This window comes from Nannobrachium achirus, assembly GCF_963921795.1.
Source record: "Nannobrachium achirus genome assembly, chromosome: 5".
NCBI classification, from domain to species: Eukaryota; Metazoa; Chordata; class Actinopteri; order Myctophiformes; family Myctophidae; genus Nannobrachium; species Nannobrachium achirus.
The window spans coordinates 40981142-40994729 of NC_137814.1; the positions used below are offsets into that span (position 1 = coordinate 40981142).

General features: G+C 40.8%; 1 protein-coding gene across 3 annotated transcripts in view; it reads right to left on the minus strand.

Annotated features, from left to right (window-relative positions):
- LOC308285761 (dual specificity testis-specific protein kinase 2-like) overlaps positions 1 to 13588 on the minus strand; it is a 51623-nt gene that overhangs the window by 8674 nt on the left and 29361 nt on the right. For all 3 annotated transcript variants that reach the window (XM_080726624.1, XM_080726622.1, XM_080726623.1), the window contains 4 exons: positions 7699 to 7845; positions 4127 to 4209; positions 821 to 905; positions 639 to 722 (listed from right to left, as the gene is read on the minus strand). In XM_080726624.1, coding sequence (XP_080582750.1) covers positions 639 to 722; positions 821 to 905; positions 4127 to 4209; positions 7699 to 7845 — 399 coding nt within the window. The remainder of the gene's footprint in view (positions 1 to 638; positions 723 to 820; positions 906 to 4126; positions 4210 to 7698; positions 7846 to 13588) is intronic.

Consider the following 13588-nt stretch of genomic DNA (forward strand, 5'->3'; position numbering starts at 1 on the left):
TACGTTGCTATGTTTTTCCCTTCATTTTATCCTGCAACTAACCCTTTAAATTAAGATTATATATAGAGATAACGTTTTTAGATTATAGATAGAGATAACAGATTATAGTATATTCTTTTCATTCACCAACTTCAGACGAACTGGCCCCAACCTATGATTTAAAGTATAGGAAATTAATATTGGTGTAGTTCTAGTTAGCAGTTTAAACCTTGTCTAGCATAACTGCATGTTACATAATGTGAACAAGGAAACTATTATCAGGATGGTAAGAGGGAAACAGGCTTCAGAATGATCCAATCCCACAAGGAGAATGAGGGACACTTTAAGACGGAGTATCATGGGGACACAGGGAGTTATGTTAACCCCTTAAAGCATATATTCATTGTATGACACATAGCGAAACTACAAGCTTGCAACACATTGTGAGCTTGTAGATTAGCTATTTTCACAGAATGTTCGCCTATTGTTGCTGAATGCTCCTAGCCTCGTAAACCACCAACTTCCGGAAAACACATTGTCATTTGTTCTCACAGAAGGTGGTGGTTTACAAGGTTTTTTTGCCAAATGTTCGCCTATTATGACATGTCCAGAATAGGGACACTACAGTTCATGTGGTTAAAGAGGAGCCCAAGACTCACCTCTGTGCGGGGAAGGAAGTCAGGGTCAGCCTGGATCCTGGCAATGACCTCACACAGAATTATACCATAGGAGAACACATCAGCCTGAAGATGTAGAGACAGAATACACACACATCCCCTTTTTAGTACATGCCCCACATCGATGCCTACAACCAAAGCATGTGTCATGCTGGGGACCTTACCTTCTCGTTGTAGGGTTCGTCTCTCAGCACCTCTGGAGCCATCCAGAATGGAGAACCCACTATTGACAACTTCTCTCTTTCAGCCCTGAACAGGTGAACCCACATACAGCGCACAACACAAAAGACACAGACCATCAGTTTATGATTCGTGACCATCACTCCCACAGTTTGCTGCTAACAGTGAGGGATGCGCCAGTAACTCCCTGGTTCTTTCTTTGTTTATTTGAACGGGACCCTGCATATCAATCAACATCACATAACAATGCAACGTAAATATACTGGATTTGGTCTGGCCCAGCTCGGTCGTGATTGGAGTTGTGGGGCACCGATCGGGGCCAAGTGAACAAATATGGGGCGGGGTTATCACCAGAGGCATGTTTTGAATTTGTATGTATGGCCGGCTCAAAGAGTATGCATCGCCATTATCTTTGAGCCGGCCATATACTACTGGTATTTCATGTTTTACTGGGCAAGTTCAATTCAGTTCAAAGGAGCTTCATTGGCATGAGAAAACATAAGTTTACATTGCCAAAGCAGGTGTCAAAATATAATCAAAACTGTTCATTCAAGTAATGTTTAATGAATGAACTGTACAGAAAGTTGCTAAGCTTTTATTACAGACAAAACAGACACAAGGCTCTGGAATGCCTTCAATTGCAATTTATTTTCCTAAAACGTATCAGTAAAATGTTTAATTAGGCCTCTTTTCCTATCCTGTTGCCTCCATAAATACTGTAAATACATTCTGTCACACTGAGTTTCAGTCTTGGTATTTGCACCAATGGAGAAACCAAGAGGAGGAAGAAAGCCCTTCATTAGTTCAAGGTTGGCAATGGCAAGATCAAATAATATTAAATCCTTTTCAAAAGAATGACTCAAGCTGAACAGAGATTACATCACATATGAGGGGGAAGTCAGTGGACGTCACCCAGGGTCAGGCTGAACTAAGCTCGCCCAGACTAGATTTCATTAAAGAGGACCTGTTCAGTGGGGTGCGGAACTGGGAAGAATACAGTGTTCCTCACTGTCAGGTGAAAAGTGGTGAAGTTGTATCGGACAACAACCAACCAGTAGGGCTCAGCAGTCACAGGGGCTACATGGGGGAATTTTTAATTGCGCATAAGGACAACAAATTGGGAGAATAATTGGAAAAAAGATAAAAAGATAATTAAAAAAGAGGACCAGATCTGCCTGGTCCTTTCACTAGCAGCTTTCTTATCCATTTAGATTCATATTAGGAGGATGCAATCCGTTTCTCTGTTCAAACACTTCCAAGTATATTAGCTTTCCAGAAAAGATCATTCTGTAAACCAAAGATTTGTTCGATTTTGATTGCAACAATGCTATTGCAGCGTTGACATGTTATGTGTTGTTTGTGAATAATATGACACAGATACAAACATCAATACATCATCACATGCCTATGGATTATTTTAAGGTCTTTCAGTGGGGGAGTAAAAAAGAAAAGCCATATGCTTGCTTAGCTGTGTTAGGGCAGTATCTGTGGACAGCCCTGTCCTGAGAGTATCCTTTCTCTTGTTATCAAAGCACTGAAGCAGAGAATGTGAGCGATGCAGTGTGTTGTTAATGTTAGTGGCTGACCTCTATGTTAATAAATAAACCTTTTCCTTGTATGAGGAAGGAGGAGGAAGGAACGCTTTAAAGGGCCTAGGACTGGGACACTACAGTACCTTACGTCCTGCTTCTGGTCAAGACTACTTTGAGTACAAAATGCAGTCACTGTATAAAGAATTGTTCCATAGTTGTGTGTGTGTACACAATGAAATATGTTTGGTGAACTTCTTTAAGCATGGAATAATTAAGACAGGAGGACAACATGTCCAATCCAATTTGTATTAACCATACAGAAATGTATGAATTAGATATGAATAGAAATCATGCGTATTCATAGCCATGATCTATATCTTACAACAGCGTGGGACGACTGGGATCTCATTAACTAGAGCAGCGCTACTCAACCCGCGGCCCGCGGGCCGCATGCGGCCCGCAGCGCCTGTCTGTGCGGCCCGTACCATACCAATAAAAATATGATTTTTCTAAGCCTGTCAAAGTTAACGCGCAACGCAAAATGCGGTGAAGTTTGAGCCTCGGTGGACTCCGTAGTCAGGAAGCGACGCGTCAATGAATGCACACAACACAGCCTGAACACAGCAGTGCGGATATGCTGGCGGCTACACTAGATCTATTGTACAACGAGACGGTCAGACAGACAAATCTGCGGAGATTTTGCAGCAGACAACCACAGTCGGGCTCACTGGAGTGGAGACGCATGACGGTCTTGCGATATGAACGCTCGCGACCGTCATGTTTTAGGCTAGTGATCTCTGCCTCCGCGGCTCCGCCAGTCAGCACCGACAGACAGTGCACAGTACACCAAATGGGGAAGTTTTCTCATGCCAATAACACTCCTTTTCATTAATAGGATGGATTTAAAATAAATAGACGTTTATACTTATTATTCAATCACTCAAACCCCAGCATCCCTATTCTTGGGGGACATTCACCAAAAATAGCCGATCTACAAGCTCACCTCAAGATGCATTGTGAGCTTGTAGATCGGCTATTTTTGGTTAAGAGTTGTTGTTTTATGGAAAAATAACTCAAGCAAAGATCAACTCAGCCTGTTGTACTGTACTTGTAAAACAGTTTGATGCTTTGAGCTTTGTAAAACACAACTAACTGCTCATTGAAGGAGATTGACCAAAAATAGCCGATCTACAAGCTCCAATGCATCTTGAGGTGAGCTTGTAGATCGGCTATTTTTGGTGAATGTCCCCCAAGAATAGGGATGCTGGGGTTTGAGTGATTGAATAATAAGTAAACGTCTATTTATTTTAAATCCGTCCTATTAATGAAAAGGAGCGTTATTGAGAAAACATACCTTTACATTGCCAAAGTTCACAAGACTTGCATACCCGGGGAGGTTACAAAACGATTGAACCAGTTCTGTTAATTTTCACTTCACATTTTGTGAATAAAGCCTAATTTGATCAAATTCGATAATTTCTTCATTTCATCCATAATCTTTTGGTTCAATGAGGTTTGGCCTGGCTTATATAGATGGAAATGTGGCTGTTTTCTGTGTGTTTCCTTAATTATTAAGCTTATCATGAAGCCTGTTACAACATCATTGTAAACGTCCAAAATTGGACCGTCATTTTTAGGTTGCGGCCCTTTGGACTATTGGTATTTTGCTGAGTGGCCCCTGAGCCTTCCTAAGTTGAGTAGCCCTGAACTAGAGGCATGATTTAATGCCAGAGGTTATCAGAGAGGAGTGCTGCTTACTCATTGGTGGGAATTTTCTCTGCCAGGCCAAAGTCTCCCACCACTGCTGCATAACCGTTCTCGTCGCACTTGATCAGGCAGTTCTAGGAACACAGAAAGACATATCGTTATCAACAGTCACACAAACAAAATCTTACGTAGGTGAGTTGTGAAGCTGAGAGGCATAGCATTTTTACGTCCTGTTGAATGACATAACCCTGAGAATCACCTCCCACACACATATCTCTATGTTAGAAAACCTTCTGTAAATCTGACTTCCTTCCTTAGTTCTGCTACAGAACTAAGGAAGCATTCCTTAGTCCTTAGCAATATATTCGTACTACAATCTCTCAAGACAGATTCAGCGCTCCGTTTTTGAATCTGATCACTTCGCCTATAACTCTTGAACCGTAGGCCCTACATCATCACTTCAGACTCACGCCATCTGGACGAAGATACAGAACTTTGATACGGTAAACAGTTAGTTTTAATAGGACTTTTTTCCCTTTGACCATTGCTGTACTAAACAAATTGTGTCGCTGATATGAAAGTTCTGTGTATACTGGGAACTTCATTCATTGTCTTGGTGTTACCGGTATGTTGTTGTGTGCCATGTTGTTTTGTGCTATATGGTAATATGTTTTTCTGTTGGAACAGAGCGTGAAGATGAATATTCCTGAGGGGACAATAAAGACTATTATCATGATGCAACTCCCCAATTTCACCTAAATTATTAACACGGTTCCCGTTCACAGCCCGACCAACGTCTTTTCTTTGACACGGAGAAGATCTGTGTGTAAGTTATGGTCCATAGAAAACAGAACGTTTTGACCAAACGCGCGATATGGGAAAATAAGCAGATATATATGCCTTTTTCTGCAGCCAGGATGAATACCAGTAAGACTCCCTAATCGGGAGATAAGCGACCGTTGGTCGCTTATCTCCACAAATAGGCCAAAAGTTTGTTTTACCAATTATTACACTCTATGTGAACATTTACATCAACAAATCCCAAGTACTATGCAGAACGACCCATTTCAAGTTTTTAATGTACAACAATATTTAGAAAATAGATCTACAAGCTCACAATGCTACGCATTGTCCTCGTCCCTTATATTCCCATAGGTTATATAGAGATCTCAGTGTTTGTCAGTCCTTGTTCATGTATGCCCATATATGGACATCTCTATATCTACTGTAACAGTCCTTGTCCCTTTATGCCCATAGATGGAGATCTCTTAACTGTAAGTCCTTGTCCCTTTTATGCCCATATATGGATATTCCTGATGTCATCAGTATATGAACATATATGGGCTTTCTGATATGCCCATATATGGAGATCTCTTAACTGTAAGCCCTTGTCCCTTTTATGCCCATATATGGATATCCCTGATGTCATCCGTATATGCCCATATATGGGCTTTCTAATATGCCCATATATGGAGATCTCTGTATCTCCATATATGGGTATAAAAGGATACTTCAGGTCTGACATCAGGTTTGTTTATATTGGGTTGCTAGGTTTGACATCACAAACTCCATGGGCCATCTGACCTAGAAATCTATATTTGGGCATAGATGACTCATCGTGACCTCATCATGATTTCAATCGCTATAAAAGGACTCTCAGTGACATACACTCTCCACAGATAAAGCAGTCAACCAGCCTACCAGTCAACCCATTCTTTGATTACTTTGTACAACTAGATTAACTTTTCAATGGCATCCCCACTGGAATTGACCGAAATGTACGACAGACAATGCCGGTCTTATATAGGGGTCATTTGTGTACGGTGTGATGTCATACTGATGTCAGCAGTGTGATGTCATACTGATGCGGAGATATGAGCAGGGCAAAGGTGTGACGTGTGACGTGTGACTCAGGGACGGACGGCCGGTGGAGGTTTTGATACTAAACTGCGACCTTATGGTCGCAATAATTCAATGGACGGCCGCCGGCCGGATGTCGCCGGAAGTTTATTTCGCGAGGCAACATGGGAGTCTTTTCCCTCACTCCTGCCCACGGTAGCGCGGGGACTACATTTGGCTACCATGGTAACCAGTTAACACGTCCCTGGACGTGTTAATGGGGCTGCGGCACTTCACAGGGGAATCGTTAAAACGTCAGGGAACATGTTAGGCACTCCAGGTGTTAAGTTCACCTCTGCCAATTAGGAGCACCATAAATGTGAAAAGTTGCAACCTATGTCATATAAATGCTATTACCCCTGCAGCTACCTAGGGCTGTGATGGCTGTAATAAATACTTAAAAAGCCCTGGCTAGGCAACCCAGCCTGACAGAGTTATGCGCTCCATGGAGAACCCCTTTCCAGTTACATACTGTACGTAGAATGATCACTGTGTGGACTACTGAATATGAATCTGTGAGTTATCAATATGCCTCTGTCTGGCAGTGGCACAAATTCCTGTGCACATATTATGGATAATTCTGTAAACTAAATGGTGCCAATCAATGAATCGTGCACTTACACTAAGAGAAATGTCAGCAGAGATTAGTGCAATACAACATACAATGTGAAAACAAAGTCGGAAGATACCTGAATGATCCTTCAATACCGAAGCATGAGTAATCAATACATGGATTTGGCAGTAATCTTAAAGGTGCTTTAGGTTACAACACTTCATTGTAACCCACACACAACAGTATTCATTTTCATGGTCAAATTGCATGGCGGGTCAGGTTATGATTATCTTTCTTTGTCTACGTGTTCCAATAAAATTTGCATCGGCAGCTACGAGTGTGCGGCTATACTCTTTTATTGTTTAGTGTTTATTGTGTTGGCTGGCACCTCACAGGTGCCGGTGTGCTGTGCACTTTTAGATAACCAGGTCAGATTATATGACCATAAAACACACTGTCAAGCATCTCTAATGGTTTTATCTTTCTTTTTTAATTTCATTTTCAGCTTATCTGATGTTCATGTCTGTACATTAAGTCAGTGTACTTCACATGTATGATGTTGTCTGCACAGCTTGTCTTTTTTTCATATTTCCCTTCTGTTTTTGTTGTTATCGGCACTACAGTACACTAAGTCCTTATAAGCCAAGATGCAGGCTATGTCCTACATGCAGGCAATAAAGTGATTTGAGTTCTGCAAATCCCTGGTAATCAAGCTGGTAAAGATTCAGACACTATTCTAGGCTATTTTGACTGTTTTCATATAGATGGTTTGAACTTATGGAATGAAAAAAATAATGAATCAACAACATTGCTATGTGATCCCCAGGCTGATAGTGAGTGCCAGGCCTCCATTGATCTGGGTCAACCTGTAACATGGGAAGATGTTTGGCACAGATAATCCTATCTTACAATCACACCGTGTTCTCTACAGAGAGGCTAAAGGTTTGGGGGCTGACAACAGAGTACAGATCACTGGAATGGCTAGTAAGGAAAGAAACAGAATTCCTGTAACATAATTTCTATCCAAAATTGTCTCTGCAAAACATTTTCCTTTTTAGTTTTTTTCCCCCCCTGCAAACATTTCTGAGCTAATCTTAAATGACTCCCAGGTTTGAGAAAACATATAGCTAGCTTAGTCTATATCCGTCAACTACAGTGGCTACTAGCTTACCTTGGAGGTGAGGTCTCGGTGGAAGATGCCTTTGGAGTGCAGGTACGCCAGACCACTGGCAATGTCACAGGCCAGTTTAACTCTGGTGGGCCAGCTCAGGTGTTTGTTGCTGTCCAGAAGCTGCTCCAAGTTACCGCCATTGATGTACTGTAGAGACACAAACAATGAATAACAAACAAACAATGTCATCGTTCAGAAAGAAATCAGGATTAAAGGCTGTTCTCCTTCCCGTTCCCTCTGGATGTCAGTTTTGGTCTGCAAAACCTTGTCTGGATTCACAATCACAAAAACACCACAGTAATTCCATGTTACATAAAGCATGATTTTGGGGGGACCCCAGATGCTGAACGTGCAACAATGTTTTCTCACTCAACAGTAAACAAACCAACATACAATATAAGTGTATACTATAGGGTATCTGCACATTTCTAAAGTTACAATTTAATTACTTTTAAGAACGTTTTAATACCAAATTGGCCAAATATTATATAAGAAAGATATATTTTCACAATTATCCGTGGAACCGAGACAAACTAAATGTTATACCTCAACTCCAACAAGGTGGGGGTCCCTAATTCAAATATTATTATTTGGGGGGGATCGCGGCCTGAAAGGTTTGGGAACCCATGACATACAGTACAGTGTAAACAACAGAGCAGTGGCTAACTGGAGTGAGCCAAGATGAGATGATTGAAGAGTGCCAGGCACTGAATTAGGACATGGTGGTCTGACAGACGAGGGATGGGGATCCTTACTGACCCCATTCACAGACTCCACACATGTACACACTTATGCTGGGTGTGCAATTCATACAAATGGGCACTTCATTGTAACCTGTGTAGGGGTTTACCATACAGGATTGTAAATTGCGGTTGAAGGAATTGTGAGTGATGATCTAAGCCATATTCTATAGACACTGTCAGACAGTTTTTGTATTCATTATTTCCCCACCTTGTGGTTTTTGATGTATAACTTTAGCAGTTGACCAGAAGGGATTTGTGAGGTTTCAGGGATCTGGTCACAAAATCTCTCCAGTGTTCCACGTTAAGAATCCTAATGAGATTAGCCTGATAAGGACCAAGGTTTAGCCTTTTGATAAAGGCAAGGCTAAAGCTTCCAGAGGTATGTATAGAGAAGCTGGAGAATTGCTGACTTGACTTGTATGACAATTAAATTAAATGTGTCACATCTTTAGATCTGTAAATGTACCACAATCTTTTGTTATTTACAAACAATTAAATGTTAGCCCTGCAATGAGATGGATCTTAAACTAAAATTAGCTGAATGAAAATGACAGTTAAAGAAAATGGGCCCTACTAGCAGTTTACACAGTGTCCAAAATGAAAGCTTTGTCAGTTCTAAGTGACTGCACATGTTGGCTTGCCTATTTATGTACATGTACAGTAAATCACCCCCCCCACACACACACACCCAACGCCACACATGTGCACGCAAACGCCAATCCTAGACACCATCGGAGCGGATTACACAGTCTTTGTCTGGCAAATGCCTCTGTAGCCCACCAGTTCAACATCTGTTGTCTGCCTGGCCAGGATCTGGAGTAGAGGGATGGACGAGGGGAACCTCCACTGGAGACAATTACAGCTCAGACTAATCCTGCTTCCTGTCTCCCACGTACAGCAGTAGCCAGTGGAGAAATTAGTCTCCATTAGCACCGCGAGAAGCCTGCTTCTCCAATGTGGAGCGCTGGGACTAAGTGGGCGCATGGTAACACACACCACCATAATAGTGAACACAACCAGTAAGACGCCTAAGCGCAGGATGGAATTCGCACAGGACGGAATTCATTTGCAAGTGTGATTCGAGTTGCCGTTGATTGTTTATGTTGGACTGGTTAAACTGACACAATATGTCCATATATGGGCATTCCCAGATATGGGCTTAATATGTCCATATATGGGCATTCCCAGATATGGGCTTAACTCATTCTGTGCCAGATGCCAAAATGGCTCCAAGGTAGCTGTGCCGAGATTTTGTATGTTTTTCTTTACTATGCAATGAAAAAAAATGATTTTTTTTTTATGATTTTTTTCCCCACAGAAACAGACACAGTTGTTGTGATTCAGTGGCAAAAATAATGTTGTCAATCGGACAAATGGTTCCAGAGATAGAGCTGTTTGAATGAAAAAAAGTGTCCATCCACTAGAATGGACACACATGAACACACATTTTCTCAATCAGCTAAACGAGGGAGCGAACACACAAACAGAGAAAAGCATCTCTCTGATCTCAGGTCATTTTGACATCTTAAAAAAAAAGAAAAAAAAAAATGAAAAAAACTTTTTTTTTTTTTTCTATGTAAAAAACACAAAAACCGTCATAAGCCGTCATTGGCACACAGGGCTATTGGAAAAAACCGTCATAAGCAGTCATTGGCACAGAATGAGTTAATATTGATGGGCATAAAATGAATTCTATTAGTGTGGTTGCCCTAACAGGGCATCAACTGGGAATCAGATGTAGAAGGCAGGGATCTCCATATATGGGCATAAACGGGACAAGGATGTAATTAATTTGCAAGTGTGACTCGTGTCGCGGCAGCCGGCAACCACACTGGTTAAACTGACACAATATGTCCATATATGGGCATTCCCAGATAGATATGGGCTTAATATTGATGGCATAAAAGGGATTCTATTGTATGGGCATTCCCAGATATGGGCTTAATATTGATGAGCGTAAAAGGGATTCTATTAGTTTCCATAACAGGGCATCCACACTAGAGGTCAGCTCCATATATGGAGATCTAGGAGTATGGATATACAGGGTGTGATCTTTGATGAGGTGATGTCTCAACAATATGATGTCACAATGTCAACAAACAGGACAACAGCTATAGATATTGAGTCGTTACGAAGATACGTACGGACAAGATGTGTGAGACAATGAGTGGAGGAATGATGACAGAAGAGACAAAAATAAACTCTCTTGGTTAACAGACTGATTACTGAAAGGGAATCTACTGTCTGCGTGAGGTTAAGTACCTTTAACCCTCCTGTTCTGCATGCTCATTCACTGACAAGGCAACCACCAGTAATCTAAGGCTTTGACGTGGAGAGTACTACCGACACACAAGTAGGTTAACCTGAGCAGGTAGATAAGGGGATCAAGGTTAACCTTAGCAGGTAGATAGGGGATCAGTGTCTGAGAGCATTAGTGAATTTACATTGTGTAGTCAATACTATGCTTTTGTAGTTTTGTCTTTGATGAAGACCACAGTAATTATGTAATACTGCATTGGTTTTAACACTGCAATAAAGATGAAAATAAATCATGCATGCTATGGTATGAAAGCAGAGTAAAAGATTCTGTTAAGCAACTAAATGTCTGTATGAAGAGACAAATTTGGTATTGAACTGAATTTTAAGTCCCAATAATTGATATACTTAAAATATTGACATAGGGTATGTTTTAGTGTAACCCAACATGGTCCTTAATTAATTTGACAGCAAATAAAATGCTGCTGCATGTTTTTAATGTTGATCTTGCCTGTGTGCGAAGCCCTTTTCAGCTAAGGACATTCAGCTAAAACTCCAGAGAGAGAGAGAGAGAGAGAGAGAGAGATAGAGAGAGAGAGAGAGAGAGATACACAAAAATGTCTTTGTCATTTACTGGAAATGGCTTCAAACAATGGTATAATCCTGCTGTGGTTAGTGATTTATCGTTAGCCCAGATTATGATTGCAGTAATAGCCTTTCCTGTAAGGTGCATTAGGTTGGTCAGCAATGACAGAGCAGGACTCACTGTGCCAGACCATAGTAAGACCATGGAGATTTTTTTTTTTTTTATATATTTGTTTATTTGGGTACAGCAGGTTATATGTACATACATTGGTTTGGGGTTTCGATATGGTTTAGTCCCTGTGTCCCCAATTTTTTCCTCTTTTTTTCAACAAACACCATCTACACATAAGACAGAACCGGACACAACATAAAACAAATGCAACAAAATATACATGAAATAAACAAATACTAAAATAAATGAAGCAAAACAAAACAAAAAGAGGTCACAGAAAGAAAGGAAGGGGTCACATCAGCTACAACAGTCCACAGACATGTCTAGTTTTCCCTCTATTGGTGTGGCAGTGAACCACTGCCCCAACCAACATAGGTTGTCAGACATGTCACTTCAGTCACTATCTGTCGGGAGAGGGGCAACCGTATCAGATGGTAAGTGATCAAGTAGAGGTTTCCATATTTTGGTAAAGATGTTCTCATTGCCTTTAGATCTAGCACTCATTCTTTCCATGGGTAGGATATTATATATATCTCGGTACCACTGTGCCACTGTTGGTGGTTTATCCATAATCCAATTAAACAGGATACATTTCCTGGCCAGAACTAACAATTTTTGGAGAAGTATAACATTGGATGAGTTCAGGTTCAGCGATAAGGGCCGATCTGGAAGGCTAAGAAGAAATAATCCTGGTTTCATCTTGATATTACATTTAAAAATATTGTTTATCTCTTTAGAAATTGAGGACCAGAATTTGGAGATTGCGGGACAGTCCCAAAAGCAGTGCATATATGTACCAGTTTTATCTTTGCATTTAGAGCATAATGGAGATCTTGTGGGGTCAAACTTGTTTAAGATGTATGGTGTCCTGTGTTGTCTATGTAGAATTTTGTATTGAGTTTCCTTGAGTCTGTTACAGCAAAATGTTTTACTACAGGAAAGAATGCTCGCCTTCCAGTCAGCTATTTCATATTTAGTTTTCAGATCCTTCTCCCAGTTTGATATTACATTATCTATGTTATGCTTATTCCAGATATCCATGAACTGATAGAAATATGAGATAAAGCCTTTAGGCTGCGAAAACTGAATGAGACATTCATCTAGTAGACTTCTAACCAACCCACCAGGGGGGAACACCATTTCAGTTTGTATGAAGTGACGTATTTGAAAAAAGGCAAATAAATGGTTGTTGGGTATTCCAAAATGAGATTTGACCTGTGTGAATGACATGAGCCCTTCTTCAGTAAAGAGGTCACCTATAACCCTGATTCCCTTTCTAAACCAGAAATTAAAAGTACTGTTGTTGATACCTGGTGGGAAGTTGTTGTTACCAGTTATAGGGGTCAAGGAGGAGGAGAATTCCTTTCTCCCCATGGAGATGGTGATTTCCCTCCAGGCCCTCACTGTATTAAAGATAAAAGATTTTTTAATGCTTGATGGTAACGACTTCGTACGGTCAGTCAGTAGACTCAACAGTGTAGCAGGTGAACAGCACCACGCATCTATATGGTTACATGTTCCACTGATGTAATCCTTTACCCATTCATGAATGATCTGTGCGTGGCAGGCCAGATTAAAATTTAGAATGTTAGGGAGTGCTAATCCACCTCTCTCTTCAGGAAGCTGTAGTGTCTTAAACTTAAGTCTGGGTTTTTTACCATGCCAAATGAATTTGGAAAGATCTCTTTCTAGGCTCTTAGCTACCTTTCTAGTTATCCACAGTGGAAGCATTTGTATAGGGTATAATAAACGTGGTAGGATGTTCATTTTTATAAGATTAACTCTACCTAGCCATGATATAGGAAGATGTAGCCATCTATCCAAGTCAGTTTTCACTTTTCGCAACACTGTGATAAAATTCAATCTAAACAGATCCTGTACATTTGGGGAGACCACTATCCCTAGATAAGAAAAACCTGCTGTCGACCACTTAAAAGGAAAGTTTGTAATATTGGGTGGATCAGTGGTGCCACCTACTGGCATTGCTACAGACTTACTCAGGTTAACCTTGTATCCTGATTCAGGACCAAAAGAGTCGATTACTGACAGAATGGCCGGGATAGAGGTCTCTGGGTTGGAAATAAATAATAAAATGTCATCTGCAAATAAAACGATTTTAAGCTTATGTTTTCCC